General features: G+C 44.1%; 4 protein-coding genes across 4 annotated transcripts; 1 reads left to right on the forward strand and 3 right to left on the reverse strand.

The window, feature by feature from the left end:
• Positions 1 to 1,175: 1,175 nt before the first annotated feature.
• On the reverse strand, positions 1,176 to 6,252 carry LOC128308802 (neurogenic locus notch homolog protein 4-like). The gene is made up of 5 exons (XM_053045528.1): positions 6,240 to 6,252; positions 5,698 to 5,904; positions 1,800 to 5,655; positions 1,408 to 1,742; positions 1,176 to 1,336 (listed from the first exon to the last, which is right to left on the reverse strand). Exons 1-5 carry the CDS (start codon positions 6,250 to 6,252, stop codon positions 1,176 to 1,178), a joined length of 4,572 nt encoding a protein of 1,523 aa, XP_052901488.1.
• Positions 6,253 to 8,421: 2,169 nt separating this feature from the next.
• On the forward strand, positions 8,422 to 9,602 carry LOC128308959 (uncharacterized). Its single transcript, XM_053045540.1, has 2 exons — positions 8,422 to 9,313; positions 9,379 to 9,602. Exons 1-2 carry the CDS (start codon positions 8,422 to 8,424, stop codon positions 9,600 to 9,602), a joined length of 1,116 nt encoding a protein of 371 aa, XP_052901500.1.
• A 373-nt stretch (positions 9,603 to 9,975) lies between these two features.
• Positions 9,976 to 11,421, reverse strand: LOC128298775 (uncharacterized). Its single transcript, XM_053034557.1, has one exon. The coding sequence runs from the start codon at positions 11,419 to 11,421 to the stop codon at positions 9,976 to 9,978; it is 1,446 nt and encodes a 481-aa protein (XP_052890517.1).
• A 1,767-nt stretch (positions 11,422 to 13,188) lies between these two features.
• Positions 13,189 to 15,200, reverse strand: LOC128309115 (uncharacterized). Its single transcript, XM_053045558.1, has 5 exons — positions 15,101 to 15,200; positions 14,914 to 15,028; positions 13,590 to 13,965; positions 13,344 to 13,508; positions 13,189 to 13,270 (listed from the first exon to the last, which is right to left on the reverse strand). The coding sequence occupies exons 1-4, from the start codon at positions 15,198 to 15,200 to the stop codon at positions 13,386 to 13,388; spliced, it is 714 nt and encodes a 237-aa protein (XP_052901518.1). The 3' UTR covers positions 13,189 to 13,270; positions 13,344 to 13,385.
• Between the last annotated feature and the right edge of the window lie 2,097 nt (positions 15,201 to 17,297).

Here is a 17,297-nt window from a genome sequence, read left to right on the forward strand (position 1 = left end):
CATTTGAAGAAAAAAAAAGTTTTGTTCCGTCAAGAAAACGCACCGTGCCACAAATCAGTGAAAACAATGGCAAAAATTAATGAATTAGGCCACGAAATGTGTTGCGTCCAGCAACAAAGGTCGCGTCCAGCGACCGCTTTTCTACCGCAAAGGCGACACTAATAGCTTCTTTTAACACTTTTATTCTTAAAGGAGAGTGTATCTCTCGTGTTAGGTTAAGAGAGGGAAGAGGGGGGTTAAAAAAACTTCTATCCTTTGCCTAAGCTGGTATCGAAAAAGACCCTAGCTGTCCCTGCGCGCTGCTTTTATCTGCCCTCTCTCCCGTTTTCCTAGAACGGAAATTCGGGAGAAGAACGCACGATCCTGCTACGCAAGCGCCACCTAGCGTAAACCTACTGAATGAGGCTGCTGTTGGTTCAAATGAACCGTTGCTCGCAACAAAATGCTTCGCCACCCACCGATTTTCGTAGATCTGGCTCTCAGTGACTAACTCCATTTCTCAGATCCCAAAAGGATGTCCTCTGAGAAGAAATTTTCGTCGGATAAAGAGGTGTTCGCCGAAACTGAGGCCTTTTTTGAGGCAAAGGTCAAATACTACTACAAAAAGGGTATCGAAAAATTTAAAGACCGCTAAAATTGGTATATCGCCCTTGAAGGGACGTATGTTGAATACAAAAAAATAATTTGGCCAAAAAAAAGTGTTTTACTGTCAAAGGCCAAACAATTATCAGCCCACCTGTTAAGTTCGCAACCCGTTGGCGTCAATTACCCTGTGTGTACGGTACCCTTGGAAGTTACAATCGTAACAGAGGACATACTCATTACTAAATCGTCCTGATACCATCGATATATACCCATTTTAACCCCCTATCTTTAAAATATATATTTAAAATATTTATTCATAAATGAAGAACAGATTCGTTCATAACTAAAAGATTATGGCCGGAAGATATGGTCCTATTCGGCCTTGTATCGAACAGTTAGCAAATCTCACACAAAACGCAAAATTATAGTTTTGGTAGACTATAGGTGTTTTATTTAGATTGTTGGTAAGTTAGGAAGAAATCAACTAAAAGTCAGTTAGCGTTTTGTGATTATCATTATTGACTATTTTGAAGAATTTTCGCGTTCACACTTCGCAATAAAAGTTAATGAAGCTCAAACTGTCTAGTGTCCTATTCTTTGATCTTTAAATATGCACATAGCTCAGTTGATTTTGCAGTCTTGCAGAAGCTCTCAAGCTTAATGGTGGTACAGCGGCTGCACTCTTCGTATGTGAAACATATTTTCGAGCAAGAGTAGCTCTGATCGGCACAATTGCTGCAGTCAGCCGAATCTAGTGGGATAACAGAAATTACATTAAGTTATACATTGGTTAAGTCACACACCATCGTACTTCGAACGTACCTTCCTCCTCTTCCTCAGCATCTTCATCATCATCATCATCATCATCATCGTCGTCGCCATCTACTCCTTCTTCTTCTGGTACTTGTGGAGCCATTACAATAAATGTGGCATTATAGGCCATGTGTTGATCTACAACCAATTGGATGACTGAGCTTTCACTCTCGCAATAGCTGGATGCGATGTCGCGATACTGATTCTGTTTGCATGTCCAACTTGCTCCATCGTTCATGCACACGCGAGGTCCGTTCACGGTGCAACGTTTCTCTCGTGCTACTTTCGTCGACTGTAATGCTTTGAGCTTCACGCTAGATACAGTGGAATCATTCGAAGACGAACTGCCGTAGGACGCTCCTTCATATGGCGCGCCACCATAGGACACATCTTTATAGGACGCACCGTCATAGGACGGACTGCCGTAGGACGATGTGACGTAAGGCGAACTGTCGTAAGACGTACTACCATAGGATTCTGATGGAGAAACGTCGTAGGACGATGTGTCGTAGGATGTATCTACCTTGGAGCTGGAGTAAGTAGGATACTCATAACCACGGGTGAACTTTTCGTCGGTGATATAATCATCAAAATTACTACTACTTTTACTACTAGATCTATCGTAGTCATACGAAGGGACTACGTTCGATGCGATAGACGTGCCGGAATCGACTGCGAAGTATGATGGTATGGACTGAATCGTCTCAGTTACTATCGTTGGTGCACTACTCACGATGCTGCCGCTGATGGTGCTGGTCGATGGTGCACTTGTCACTATGTTATTGTTATACACGCTGTTGCTGCTTGAAAATGATGCTGAAGAAGTGGTCGTACATGTTGCTTGTGCTTGGATCATACGCACGCACATGCCTCCCTGAAGCGTATACCCTTGTGAGCAATAGGCGCTAGAGGTGGTCGTCTTGGTCACGCACATACCATCTCTCAGTACGGCATCACCTCGGCATTGGGCCCGTATCTTCGTCATACTCGTACAGCGACCGTTCTCGTACCGGAAATCATTCGTACATTTTGGTCGACCAATCACACAGAAATTGTTCTGCAGATTTCCCCCTTCTGGACAGCTCAGTTGCGTTGTTTCACGACGTACGCACTCATCACGACGCATCTCGTACTCTGGAGGGCAGTTCGGTCCCGGTGCGACACACTTTCCGTCCTGTAATAATCCTAGAGCGCACGTTAGCTGAGCGACACGCTGCTTTACGCAAAGGTTGCCGCGAAGCTGGTAGCCTGGAGCACAAGTTGCACTATGCACGCAGCGCCCATCGGTTAAGACTGTACCAGGAGGACACTCTGGTGGTTTGTAGCTAACACGGACGCATTCCTCGCGAACCATTCTGGAGCCAGGTTCGCAAGATGGACCTTCGCCGATGCAGAGATTACCGCGTAGAGTGCTTCCATATGCACAGGAAATCGTACGGCGGACTTCACGCTCACATTCCTTTCCCTTCAACGCAAACCCGCCCGGGCAGATCAACCGTTGCGAAATGCACCGATCACCTTGTACTTGGAAATCGGACGGACAGTTGATCGGTTGCCGTTCCAACTTTGTGCACTGGCCTCCTGAGAATGTATAACCATATTCGCACTGTGGTGGTCTGGCTGATATGCAGAAATTATCACGTAGGCGCGTTTCATGCGGGCATATCGGACGTCGGTATTCCATTTTAACGCAACGACCTCCGATGTAATCGTAACCGTGCTCACAGGCAGGACTGCTAACCACACACAAACCCCGTACATACCGCGACGATGATGGACACGATACAGTACGTTGTTCCACGCGCACGCATATGTTACCCTCCAGCTGGAATCCGGCTGAACAGCTTGTTTGTGCGATACACTCTCCATCGATCAGCACAAATCCACTAAGACAATTAATACCCGTATACTCTTCCCGTTGACATATATCCTTGTGCAGGTAGTAGTCTGGCGGGCAGGTTGGTGTGGTGACACAGTAACCTTGTTTCTTGGCGCTTCCAATCGCACAGGTGGCGGCCCTTTCATTCACGGTCACACAAGTTCCATCCTCATTACGATAGCCTAATGGGCAGTTTGGTCGCATGTAGACACAAAGGTCCCCGAACTGTTGGAAACCTTCCCGACAGGAGGCAGACTGTGTCTGCAGCCGCACGCATCGATCACCTTGCAGTACACTACCGGCAGTACAAGTCATCGCATGGTAACCGATACACTGACCGGAATCCATTGAATATCCGTACGGACACTCCATCTGTGTTACGGAACGCCGAGTACATACACCGTTGTTCATGTTGAATCCTGCAGGACAGGAAGCTGCCTGCGTCGACTGAATCGTCTGAAGTGTTTGTGTGGCACATCCTGTTGCACAAGGAACACCGCAAATACCGGTTGTGCAAGGATTTGGACAGCCACCATACATGCAGGGACTTGGGGCAGGTGCCGATGCAGGGGCCGCAGCACTCACTGTACCGTGACACTGTCCACCATAGTAACTGTAACCAGCTGGACAGGACGGATAGGACGTTTCCTGAATTTCACATCCACCATTCATGGCAATACTTCCGGCACGACATTGAGGTGCAATGCTCATTTGACACCGGTCCCCTCGCATTGTAGAACCTGAAGGGCAAACTGGGGTCGTAGTCATCTGCATGACACACTGGTTACCCTGCAGCGTATAGCCCTCCATGCAGATCATGTCACGTGAAACACACCGTTCGCCCTCTAGTACTGAACCACTCGGACAGGACATCGCCGTCTTGGTGGTGCTTACACACACGGAATCGGACTTTTTGTAGCTGTAACCATACTCGCACTGTGGTTCCGCCAGACAGCGACCTCGGACGTACGAAAAGCCGACTCCACACGTTGGTGTGATCTGCTCTTCCCGTACACATTCTCCACCGCGCCGTACCGCTCCCGGTGGACAATCTTCTACACGCATGACACACTTGCCATTGCGGAACTGAGCTCCAGATGCACAGCGCGGTTGCTCTCGGCTCTGGTGTACACAAATACCGTCACGTAGTACGAAGCCAGAATCGCATCTCGGTTCACCTATAACGCACTGTTCGTTGCGTAGAGTACTGCCGGGTGGACAGGTGCGTCGGCCAACCAGTTCCCGTACGCACTCACCATTCCTTAGCGTGAATCCTGCCTCACAGTTCACTGATGATGCAATACACTCGCTACCCAGCAGGCGCATCTCACGGGGACAAGTTGCGGGTTTTTGGCTGTACCGGACACACTGCATGTACTCGAGCTTGAAGTCACGCGGACAAATCTGGCGCTCTAATTCGCACACATCGCCAACCAGACGTGATTCGCTCGGACACGTGACTGGTCTTCGCTCTTGATTCACACAAACACCGCCTCCGCGATCGGTGAAACCGGGCGGACAGCTTATTTCCTGTACAACGCACACACCGCCTTGGTGTCTCGACCCAGGCGGACAACGTGGAACAGTCCGACGCTCCAGCATACATTGTCCGCCGGCAATTCGGTACTCTGGCGCGCACTCTGGGCTTTCCACGACACACTTACCTTCGGAAAAGGATCCCGCCACACAGTGAACCGGGACTTGCTCACGTTGGATGCAAATGCCATTTTCCTCTTGATAGTTCAATGGACATTCAGGTCCAGTGTTGTAAAGACATGCGCCTTCCACTAGCCTAAATCCCGGGGGACAATTTGCATGGGTGGTCGTATTCCTGGTACACCGTCCATACTCATCGATCACGGATGGATAGCTACACTCAGCTGATACCACACAAACATCGTCCCGCCGCATGCCTCGCTCGCAGCGCGCCTCTTGATTGTTGTACTGTACGCAATCCTCGTAATTGAGATCATACCCTGCCGGACAGTTAAGTGGTTCTACGTGGCTACTCTCTTGAGTGCGTGTTTCGGCCGCCTTCGAATCTAGCTTTATGCACTGGTTGCCTACTTGTATGTAACCTACCTCACAAGTACATGTTACAATTGGTGGTGGTAGTGGTAGTGGTAGTGGTGGTGGTGGTGGTGGTGGTGATGGAGCTTGTACCTTTCCACACATTTGCGTACCACATGGGGTTTGCAGCTGACATTGTCCATTGACAAGGTTGTATCCTTGCTGGCAAACAGCCTGACCTACACAGGTGTTTCCGACCAGATTATAGCCTGATTCACAGTAGCTTAATTGCTGCAAGCACTGTCCATTACGATATATGCTTCCAGCGGGACAAATAACGGAGCGTCCCGAAGTTGAAATGCCACCACCTTCGGTAACTGGTGCTGGTAAGATATTCTGGATTGCACCACCGATTGGTAAAATTCTAGATGTGCCTGATCCATAAGGACTGAAGCTGTTATAGTTGTTAGCTAGCTGACGATTAAATCGCTTTAAAATGCCTTCCTTTACACCTGTTGCATTCCCAACAGGTACATCGCTTGCGGCTTCATTAGCTGCAGTTACATTTCCACCAGTTACATCTGTAGCCGTTTCCTTTGCATCCGTTATATTGGTGACTGTAACATTTTCGCCAACAGGAATGCGTGATATTGTTTTATTCGTGCCCACACTAACAACGAACGTAACGTGAAGCATCCACACCAAGAGTAGGCCGCGAAACAGATACTGTAGAAAGAAAATACAGAATAGTGCATACGCCATTACCAAAAAGAAGGAAACAAAGAACCGGAACACTTATTCCACAGATCATCTTCGATGGTGATAATGAGGTCCCGCCACTAAGCACTCAGTGTACGAACAAGGTCAAATATTGGCGAAGATAGGCTTTCACCATTTTGGATTTCATTTGACGTTCGGTCACCCGTGTCAGATGCATAATTTACTCACTTACACTTTCTTAACATGGTATTAGTCTTGCGTCTAGCCTACTTGTTTACTATATCGCAAAGTTTCGCGTTGTGCTTGGTCGTTAGAGTTTTCCTTCGTTTTGATTGCTTTTAGTTAAAACAGCAAACTGTTGATGGTGTTATAAAGTGGTGAGTGGTCATCACCGATTAGTCTATTATTTAGGGTACCGGACTTTCATGCCGTACTGTGAACCGGCAGATATGATAAGCCTCATCCTCATCCTCATATATGAAGAGCCTCACCTACTCGTTGCCTAATGATCACATTGCAAAATCCGATTCTCTGCCTCCTCGTGGCGCTGCTGATGAACACCAATCATACCTTGAAGACCAATCATCAATAAGACCTGTAGATCTCATTCCGGACTAAAATTGAAAAACAGTGATGGGTCGATTGAAATGTGAGCTGAAATATGTTTTGTTCTACTTACAAACAAAATACAATATTACTTCAAACATAAAACACCAAAAACGGGCGACACAAATATTCAACCAAATCCAAAACAATATAAATCTTCCTGCTATGCTACACAACTATAAACAAAACAATTGAATTGAAAACGTGCACGTGCACTTTTTGCTACTTGTCATATCGCCGAGCTTATTACTAGACCTCGTTTCTACACAGACCGTGATTTCAACTAATGAACGAATAGGTGTTTGGTCAAAAATTGTACTTAGAGGTAAGGTTTACAACTGCAGACAGATTACTTCCTCACTCACTACTCCCGAATGTCAATCTTTGGACAAAGCCCATTGAACGCACATGTGTCTCAATTCAATGTGGGCTCATTCTATTTTCTTCTTTTTTAAATTTGTCATTTACAATTTATCATTTGAAAACCTCACATATAGATGACGCAGAGCGCATTTCGAAAACAACACCACGTGGTAAAATCTCTCACGCGTAATGCATGCAAAACTGTCCTTAACCGCACAATCTCACGTTCTTTCTAGCCCTAATGCACCTTATCCTGTTATCTACACTAACAATGTGGTATAGTTGAACAACCACGATGATACAATGATTGCAGCGTACAAGAATTACATCCTTATCTTGTCCCTTTCCTTCGTACCACTTTGTTGTGTACCATAATTTTTCTGTATGAAAATGTCACAACTTCCCCGGGATAGATTTCAGCAATGCGGCACACATGTTAAATCTTTCCACTCGTTCAAACCCACCATTCTTACAGCTGGTTCCATCGCGAACACTGTTAATCACACCGTAAATCCCATCGAGTGTTACGGCGTTCACCATATAACAACTGGATTAACACTGACCCCCAAAAGAGTTTTGGTATGATTTAAATACTCTTTGCTACTACTGACTATCATTAATCAAAGGTCAAAAACGCGCGTCTAACGAAGAAACGTATGGTATGGTTATTTTTGTCTTCCTGTAACTGCTGGTGAACAGTGGAGTTACGTAAAATGAAAATTATGTCCCGTGGAGGAACTCATAACCGCGTAATATTTTGATGTTTCTTATCAGCGTGTTATTTCAAAACGTCTCACTTGGCAGTTCTTTCGAGAATAAAACAATACGTAAAACAGCATTGTTCAATGGCAAATAATTATTCCTTATTAAAGGGTTTACCAACAATCTATTCCTAGCCATCGTCGTCTGCTAATTGTCATTCCACGTGTCCCCCACGAGCGAGTATCGTGGAAGCGTTTTAAACCGGATGAGTGAAGGATATTGGAACGAGGATTCAAGCCTCAACATCCGGATCCCGAGAGGATGTGCGTGAAGTTCGTTAGTTATTGTACTATAGTGTGTAAGAATCTACCTGCACAGTTTGTGTGTTTTATTTTTAGCAAAATAAAATAGGTAGGATAGAACGAATACATTATACTGAATTGCGCATGGGAATATGATATTGTGTGTACTGTGCTTTTGTTTGAGTGCTTTTGATAAGTATTTTTGAAAATCTAACGCGAATCTCTTGATTTGAACAAATTTTTTAATCGGGTTAAAATGATCCCTGCAATGTTGCTTCTAATCGTGCTGCAGTATCGAGGAATCATTTTCGGAATGTTAAGGTTAACACTGAAAGGTTATCATGACGGGATGTTTGTTGGAGTTCATGTAAGCTAGTGGTCTTCATCGGTTTAGTCAAAATCTAGAACTCGTGCTGAAGGTACTCGTGCGAACGTTTTGGAATGTTTCACGCAATTTGGATTATCACCGTGGTGCTGTTCGTGCAACAGAGCCACACTGCTGGTTTTGCACCCCAAAGTGCGTCGATTCCGAGGGTTTGTCTAAACGGTGTGAAAAATGAGTTGGGAAATTGTGTTTGCAAGCCCGGTTTCAGTGAATACCAGGGCAACTGCTTTCAAATTAGCGCACCATCGACCTGCCAGCCGGGTTCTATCTTAATTAACGGGAGTTGTAAACCAATGTATCTAGCACCGAGAGGGGACGTAATTCCGGCGAAGCAAAAGTACGTTGTTGTACCTCCATTGCGAGTGCAACTCGATCCAGTCTACACGGAGGAGGCAGACCCAGAGGATGAAGATGGTGAAGACGATAACGTGTCCATGCCACCGATTCGGGATACCTATCTCAACGTAAACTTCAAGAAAGGCGTTAATAACCACAACGTTATTAATAACGAAACGCGTCTTAACACCAACAACGTGAACAATGTCATAGTTCACATAACTCGCTTAAATGCACACGGAGCCATAAGAACGGTTGTGATAAGAAATAATGAATCGACCGTATATGAAGAAGAACCTGACAAGAAACAACCCAACATAATAGATGATTCCGGTACAGAGGAAGAGCTAGAAGAGGCAACTACAACCGAAACGCCTGTCACGGATCTGCCATGTTGTAGGATGGTTTCTCCAAGAGTTTGCCGAAAGCAGTCGGACGAGTGGGTTTGCTTTCACTGGAAGCAGTACATATGCAGTGAGGTTTGCACTGCAAAAGTCATGTATTTACGCCCCAAGAAACCGTACTATCGAGATCCTTGGCTGATTATGCCACCGATTATGAACCCCTTTGCACAACTAGATCTCTGCCAGTTCGGAGAGTGTCCCCAACCAGGTAGGCTGTTCTATGTCAGAGCTATGCCCAGGGAATACAGCGATGTTCTATGATGATAATTTCAGATTGTTCCGGTTGCCTTCAAGGAAGGCGTCAGGAGGAATGCCATCCGATGTGCTACACGTACGACTGCATGCAGGATAAGAGCTGCCGCTTTATTAGCATGGAGTTGATCTGCAAGAATAAAACGGAAGGGATATGTGCTTTGCTGGGGAATACGACAGCCACATTGCAAACACCCCGAAACCAAGCAAAATCAAACGAAAATGTGGACGGTGAAGATAAATGAGTGAATGAATGGCTCTGTAATAATCTTTTACTTAGAAAGTTTACTCAATAAAATAATCAACCTCAACCGGTTTTATATCCACACTTTAATTCCTTTATGAATGCGTTTCTTTTGAATTCATCTTCTTTACCGGCACAATAATCTCAGACGGTCCAATGCTGCCCTTTCTGGTTTTTTTTTTACTTTATTTACTGGGTCCGGTTGGGATATTGTACCGGTCCTGTCGTGCGGATCGCTCCCTTTACGATTGCCTACATTCTATTTCGGAAACCCAATACTCAATCTGCGTTAGTATGGCTTTATACGATAGTACAATGTTTCTAGTGTAAGCATCGCTTTATGACTGCTGTTTTCCGTAACATTTTCCTCATCATCATTCCTCATCATAATCATCTCCGAAAAATAAATCATTATTTGTCACACCATCTCCTGAGTTGAAGCTGCCATACATTTCATCATCGGTTATTAACATTGCCGTGGTGGTCGTGCTGGTAGTAGGTTTTGTCTTCTCAATTTTTTGTTTATAGTGCGGGTGGGAAACTGGAGCGGCCATGTACGGATTATCGATCCCTTGTGTACAATTTTTTATCGTAACAGTCGTACCGTCCGTAACTACGGCACACTTGGCAGTCGGTACGCCCCAATCATCTGACACCTCGTTCGACACGCGGAAATCGTCCGGATCGGTGTAGACCACGTTGGACGAATCGAACGCAGGATCAAACGACTGCATATCCCCTTTTCCCCATGCAGGATCGATCTGATCATGTCCGTAGCAACCAGGCGCGCAATTTTCATAGCTGTCGGCACAGTCACCGGTAACGAAACAAGGTGCCTTATGGTAGTAGAATGGACGCAGGACTGGCCCGCGTCTGTATCTTGGCCCTACGTCGAACGCGTCATCGTAACATCCTCGGCACTCATCACGCATCCTCGAATGTCCATTAAACGCTTCGTAACCTACACCATAGTGGTCGTAGCACCCAGCACATATAACACTCATGTTGGCCAGCTTTCCGCATACCACGAACGGCCAATCGTCAACGTACACACAGGTCGGTTTTTCCGGCTGTGGTACGTACGCAATCTTCACCTTACATTCATCCGTACTTCGGTTGCACCGTTTCCGCCTCTGTATGTGAATCACCTTAGCGGTGCACTGAGTGCCACAGGTTTGGAATTTGTGATGCATGCAGCGAATTCCATGCGATGACGAGTAACAGCTTTTGGGTCGCACAGCCGTACAGCAGGGATCGTTGCTGGAGTCAGTTCGGTTCGGTTCGATACCATCGTCCGGTATGCCATCGGTAAGATTTGTGTACAAATGTATATTGTTCACGTTGGTGTTGTTAAGCGTGGTTGGCACATGTATGTGATTGGTGTTGTTCACGACGTTGGTGAGGCGAATTACTGTCGTGACATTGACCGGCACACGATAGTGTACGACGTTTTCGTAGTCTTCCGTTTCGTCGTCGATCTGATTCGAATCGGGAGCAATGATGACTGTGCGATCCATGTCCTTGAGCATGGGTTTCCGGGTTGGTTCAACTGGCAATATTCTGACTGGTTTAACAGGCACTAGTACTTCGAACGGTTGTGCCGTCTGTATTATAGGTTTGATTATCCGCGGTAGACAAGGGTATGCTTGCCTTTTCTCCCGATGCACTTTTGCCGCTTCGATGCAATCCCGATATGCTTCATATTCAGTTTGTTCACACACAGTGTCTTCCGCGTTCTGCAGATCACAAGGTGTAGGAGCACCATCCAGACTACTGCCACTAAGGCAGATGGCCACCGTCACCAGTACTATAATATTCATCTGCAATGTAGTACATAGGAAAAAAACATTAGAACAGATAAGAAACAGCTGCCTACTTTGAAGAATGGTTTCATGATTTTGTTTTCTCAATTTTCAATTTCAACTAATTTTCCAGGACATATCAGGCCTCCCATAGCCGGCCCATAGACTAATAAGGGAAGTTACATCCATCTACGGAGCAACGTTTCCTTACGCTTCCTCGCTCAATGTAGCTCTGTGAGCATAGTAAGCTTGATTTGTCAGTTAATCCGAAAAGCTTTAACAAGTTCGGTGCCACATCACCCGGCTGAAATCGCCCGAAAAGGGTGGTTAGCCCGCTACAAGCGCTTGCTGTACGATCGAAAAAAAAAACAAAGTCTTCCGTAGCAATCCGCAGCAGACCTCTGCAGTAACGAAAGAGTGTCAGTCCTGTTGAAACCACCGAGCGAAACTAGCGAGCTTTTCTTTAACACTACACCCAGGAAGCAGTATAGTGGAATACCGTTGCAATACCTCGCCAAATAAGAAGCTCAAAAGAAACGAATAATCCATCGCATTGTTATTTGCGGCATTGGTAATAGATCACCATTTCTAGGAACAAGCATAATCACCAGTATCCAATCCATCAAGTTCTATGGAACACGCGTCTACATAGCGTTCATTAGTGACACCTTACTGTTACCACAAACGCTGATGTTGCAGATTTTCTTATCTATGGAGCAGTTCGTCAATGTGTTTTATTTCACCGCACCAAATGGCAATAGCTGGACATCTAGCCGAACCGTGAAGCAGTTCCCAGAATGTAGGGTTTCTTCTTCTTCACAAGCCACATCCTTTGCGGGTGGCGGGCGAAATTTCAATTTCACACCATCGCGCAAGCATGCTGCTTGAACTGATGGTACTAAAACAGGTAGCCATGCAGCCTGTGTTTTACTGACCTCTGAGAACAGTGCCCAGTATGGACCTACGAGATGATACACGTCTGGAAAAGTACTGAAAGACTCCAGCTAGACCAGCAACGGCAACGTCTGTAGCAAAACCGCACGCTAGTCGGCTCATGTTATCGTTTGCAGCAGACTTGATATTGGAAGATATCATTTCTTTATCTTGTACACCAACCGGCAGATGGGGAGGTATTCCATGGGAGGTACTTAGCAATTTTGGTCATTACGGTCAGTGCGTAACTGGCGTATAAAACGTATCGATGGAAAGATATTTTTCTCACTATTAGCTGAATACACTAAAATTATTAGATTACGGGACGAATTCGAAACCAACTACTTCTGAAGGTTTTTTTTATTGACCTATTACTCCGCGCGCCGTTAAACACGTTATGGGTGTTCGACATTCTTACTACCTTGAGTTTTGGTCTGGATTAAGCAAAGTATTTCGGTTGGTGAGCTACGATAAGGGCAATGCGTTAGCTTATGTTTGATCCTTTTTATCGATAAAAGTAAACTTTTATATGCTGCGATAACGCTTAGCTGGCATGTTACAAACACTCATTCCATTTCCCATGATTTGAACTCATCAGTTTGTTACCTTTACAAGGGGATGGCCACTGTCTTCACGTGTGTTGTTTTAAACGATACTGGATCACCTGATTGGCGCCTGGACAGCTCCTTAAACATATTTTATTATACTTCATACTTCATTATTTATTCCATAATAGTTATTATACATTTTACTTCATTATTGATTCCAAATTCCCTGTGGTGTCTCCCGTTCTCAGGTTGTTTCGTTTTTCAATAATGAAAAGATGTTTGGTTATCAGGTCGGAAATTTGGTGTTTTTATTAGAGGCGACAGTATCACGCGATAACACCGGTACTAAATCTCATATGTCCATATGTCAATCCGCGTTGGCCATTCTAGCGAAGAATATAGAATAAAAAATCGTTAATTTCTTTTCCGTTGGTATTGGTATTGGTTCTATTGGTATACCAAACAATCAGTTCATTTCTGTCCGCAAAACACCCATTACAATCAACAATTGTAACACACTTCGGGAAATGGTATTTCATCGATAACCGCTTTCAGCAAATTTAAAAAATTCCAATTCCTGAACGAGGCTATCATGTTGTCGCGGAAGTCGAAATCCGTCATTATCTGGAATGATCAATTAAAAGGAAACCTACAGTGCAATACTAACGTAACACCAATAGGCTAGTTACATGAGAAATTGCTTACCGCTCTTGAAATTAACTGCACATACTTGTTGTTGGGATAGCCTACAGTGACGATCCTGTTCGAGTTATCTATGGACATGAACTGTAGTGACCCGGTAGGTTCAGTTGAATTGAAATATTTCGTCACTCTTAATGGGAAATCAAACTGGTTGTACGTCACGTACAGCGTGCCCGTCCCTTCGTACTCTTCTAAGTAAGCCTGAAAGTCCAGTACCACACCAATACCGTGCCACTTTAAAGCGCCTTGTACCGATACTTCCGTGTTGAGAAATATTTCCGAAAATTTTTGGTCATCGAATTCGATCGAATCGATCTTGGCGAGGAAGGCAGAGTGAAATGATACGTTGCCATGGATGGAAAGCCCTTTGTCTGTGATCCTGCAAGGAATTTGTGACAGTGCACTAAATTAGTGTCAACTTTTAGTTTACGAACTGTGCAGCAGGGTTAAGCATCATAAATCAATTATTTGTGACCATGAGCAATAAACGCATTAAACTACCAAAGTTCCCGTTTACGATGCTGTAATAGTTATATAGAGCACCGAATGTTGATAAGTCGTGGCAGACTTATCATCTCCGTCGCATGATGTCATTAGCGACAATAAGGCTCATTCAATTATTCCGTAACGAAGTAAGGGCTGAAGGGGGAGAGGGGGGAGGCTAATACCAGCGTTACGATTTGTTACATAGGGTGGGGGGAAGTTATCAACTTTTTGACTTCATCGTTTCATCGGGAGATCGGTGTAACCGACGAAATGGTGAATAAATACTTGTACAGAACAGGCAGTGTCATGTCCAATTCTCAGTTGCCAATTCAAAACCACAGACAATCACACAAACGTATGGTTGATAGTACTGATCAATTAATTTGTTCACGCACGATGTCTTGTTGTTAATGGAAGACAATGATTTGCATGGGTACTATGTAGTTGACACTGCTGAACGAGCTTCTTTATCTCGAGAATACGCTGAGCATTTCGGAAATTGATTTCGTTTCCAATAACTTGACCTTGGCTTAGTTAACCTGATCCATATAAAGCATTGTATTCTTATATTCTTCATATAAAGCTCCATGAAATGTCAAGTTTTTTTTATCTGCGTATGTCGAGAACCGTGTAACTCGGGTATCGACTGTATGTTAGTTTCATTTTGCATTGTTCAAATTCGATGCAATTGAAAGGATTGTTTAAGTAGAAAATTTCGAAAAAAAATACATTTTTGCTTCCAGCGTTACGTTTTGTTACAAATGGGGATAGGGGGTTAAAAATGGACAATATTTGCGTTACGTAGTGATTGAATGAGCCCTGTATACATTTTGGTACTTACTGAATAGGAGCTACATAATCCGCGATAGGAAGTGAGTTCCCAGAAATGTATCTACCCTCCAAAATGTCCACTACGCGTTTGGCAACTCTTTCCAGGTACGGGCGTGCCCCAATCACTACGAAATAACAGTAAAACCACACATGATAAGATACACGGCATTTTTGCTTTACGCAACTGTAGACCATACCAACTACTGCACCATTTACGTGGTCAGGCCAGAGTAGAAAAATCCCTACCAAAACGATACAAGCAAAGCTGCTTACCAAATATGTGAACTTTAATTGCATGATGTTGAACTACGCTATAAAGTTAACGTTAAACGTCGAGGAAATACAATCATCTGGATTGGAGGGTATTGCCTTGAGGTATCGTATGGAATTTTGGCATCATTATCTTATCCATGATCGCTTTTTCATTCATATAGATGATACCTATACAGTTGCAAACTGCGATTTACGATTCCCAGCAAACCGAAGCTTACCGAAGCTAAATCTACGCATACATTTTGTTGGCTCTGACATTTTAAACGGAACAAACGATGTACAAACGAGGCACGCTGATAACTATTTGTAGGGTACGGCCTACTCCGGAGATTTTCTTGGTGTCAGGAACGGATTGAAGAGGTAAGAGCAGCGATCGTTGGACACGCCGAACTGATCGAACCAAAGGTAGAGGGAAGGAGGGTTGTTGCGACACGCCAAACTAACCAAACCATGGGGATGGGAAAGGGAAGCTGGATTGGTTCTGGTAATTTTAACCGTAAAACCGTATACATGATTCCGTTTATAACATTTCTAAGGTTTCACGATTAGAATTACTAGTTAGGTTTAAAAGAACGATAAATGAATTAATTCCTATTTAATGTATCGCATAAGTGGTATGCCACCATTCTATAGTCTAGATGACCTACGAATCTTGGAAAAAAATGTTGAGTTATGGTGTTATCAATACAACGCATGATACTGCAAATAATATTCTGGAGGTTCGGGTTCCAGAGCAACGAAGCTTTAAAGTTGGTAAACCTTTCATTGACTATTTCTCCATTCCAAGAACGTTTATAGAAAGATTTGCACTGATATTTCAAACAGAAGACACGCTCGATCGAGAGAATGAGCTTGTTTGCCTCAACAGAGTGCGTGCGCATCCCGAAAAACCCTTAATATCTGTTCACGGTCGCTATAGGCAAAAGCCGCCGGTGTTCTTCAATTTCTGGACGTTTTGCGAAGCCACTATGCCGAATCAAACACTAAGTTATTCGCCCTCAGAGATCTTCGGATGTGGATCAATGAAGTCGGTGTGCCGGAGGTACCAGATGAAATCGTAGAAAGGGTCAACATGCAAGGTTATTTACTGGAGAAAAGCGCAGATCGCTACGAATTTTTTTGTGTTCTTTGGTTATGACTTTATTACTAACATAAAACACAATTGTAAAATAACAAATTAAAACATTCTTATCCGTCCGGTCGGTCAACGCTCTCTGAACTCCTGGTTCGTGATCCTGGTTTTTTGCTGCGTTCTTACTACTACAATGATAGTGTGTAACTGTCATTGAGAGTTACAGCGTTACAACACAGGGTGGTTGCCAACAGAATTGTTTGTTTTATTTGATTGATTATTGTATAAAGTATTGTATTTTCTGAATATTATAAGAGTGACGGTAGATAAAGTGTCGACTTCGAATTACAATGCCCTCTGATTAACACTCAGGCTATAGAGCTTTCCCTCGCTCAGGTGAAAAACATTTTTAATGGGAAGCGACGATTTCAAATAACGCGTATTTTCAGGATTCTTTTTGTCCTTGGACAAACACATTCTCCAGATGACCCTTTTCCTTGCAGCCAATGTGCTCTTACACTTATTCGCCATGTGATCGGGATCCCCACATCGGCAACATGCCTTGCGTTGTGCATTCTGGTTAATTGTATGTAGTCCACCATTCTTTTGAGTAGTCGATGATGGGTACTTTTTGGTAATAGTTGGTGCATTACAAAATGTAATCTTTGTAATATCTTGCAGTGTTAGGTCCGTAACCGGTACCATTGTGAAGAGAATCCGAAACGTCCGAGCAAATTATGTCCATTGATTACGACAGTGTGCTGCGCAGTGTCATGCTGAAGAAAGATTATTTGTTGTTGAACCGTTGTACAGACATCTCCTACTTTCTGTTCTTCCGTTCTTTTGTTCCATTCAACATCCACTATAATTTCTGCTAGTGACTAGAAAGTGTCGTAAAATCGTCAGTATTACAAACTTTTGATTTCGAATTGTTTACGTTTACACCCCGATGTCAATTACACATGTCAAACACGGGTTCGGTTGACAGTACGTCGTAACAGCTGTTTGTTGTTGATTCATTTGAAACCGTTTGCGCGCCCGTTTGCGTG

Source organism: Anopheles moucheti, chromosome 2, assembly GCF_943734755.1.
Source record: "Anopheles moucheti chromosome 2, idAnoMoucSN_F20_07, whole genome shotgun sequence".
Lineage (NCBI taxonomy): Eukaryota > Metazoa > Arthropoda > Insecta > Diptera > Culicidae > Anopheles > Anopheles moucheti.

Coding starts and splice junctions, on each gene's coding strand:
- LOC128308802 (XM_053045528.1), bottom strand. Junction 5,656..5,697: donor ATCTAGAATTTTACCAATCG/GTGGTGCAATCC, acceptor CAGTTACCGAAG/GTGGTGGCATTTCAACTTCG. Junction 1,337..1,407: donor TGCTGAGGAAGAGGAGGAAG/GTACGTTCGAAG, acceptor TTATCCCACTAG/ATTCGGCTGACTGCAGCAAT.
- LOC128309115 (XM_053045558.1), bottom strand. CDS start 15,200: ATGCAATTAAAGTTCACATATTTGGTAAGCAGCTTTGCTTGTATCGTT. Junction 15,029..15,100: donor CGTAAATGGTGCAGTAGTTG/GTATGGTCTACA, acceptor GTTATTTCGTAG/TGATTGGGGCACGCCCGTAC. Junction 13,509..13,589: donor TGCAGTTAATTTCAAGAGCG/GTAAGCAATTTC, acceptor TGATCATTCCAG/ATAATGACGGATTTCGACTT.
- LOC128298775 (XM_053034557.1), bottom strand. CDS start 11,421: ATGAATATTATAGTACTGGTGACGGTGGCCATCTGCCTTAGTGGCAGT.
- LOC128308959 (XM_053045540.1), top strand. CDS start 8,422: ATGTTTCACGCAATTTGGATTATCACCGTGGTGCTGTTCGTGCAACAG. Junction 9,314..9,378: donor CGGAGAGTGTCCCCAACCAG/GTAGGCTGTTCT, acceptor TGATAATTTCAG/ATTGTTCCGGTTGCCTTCAA.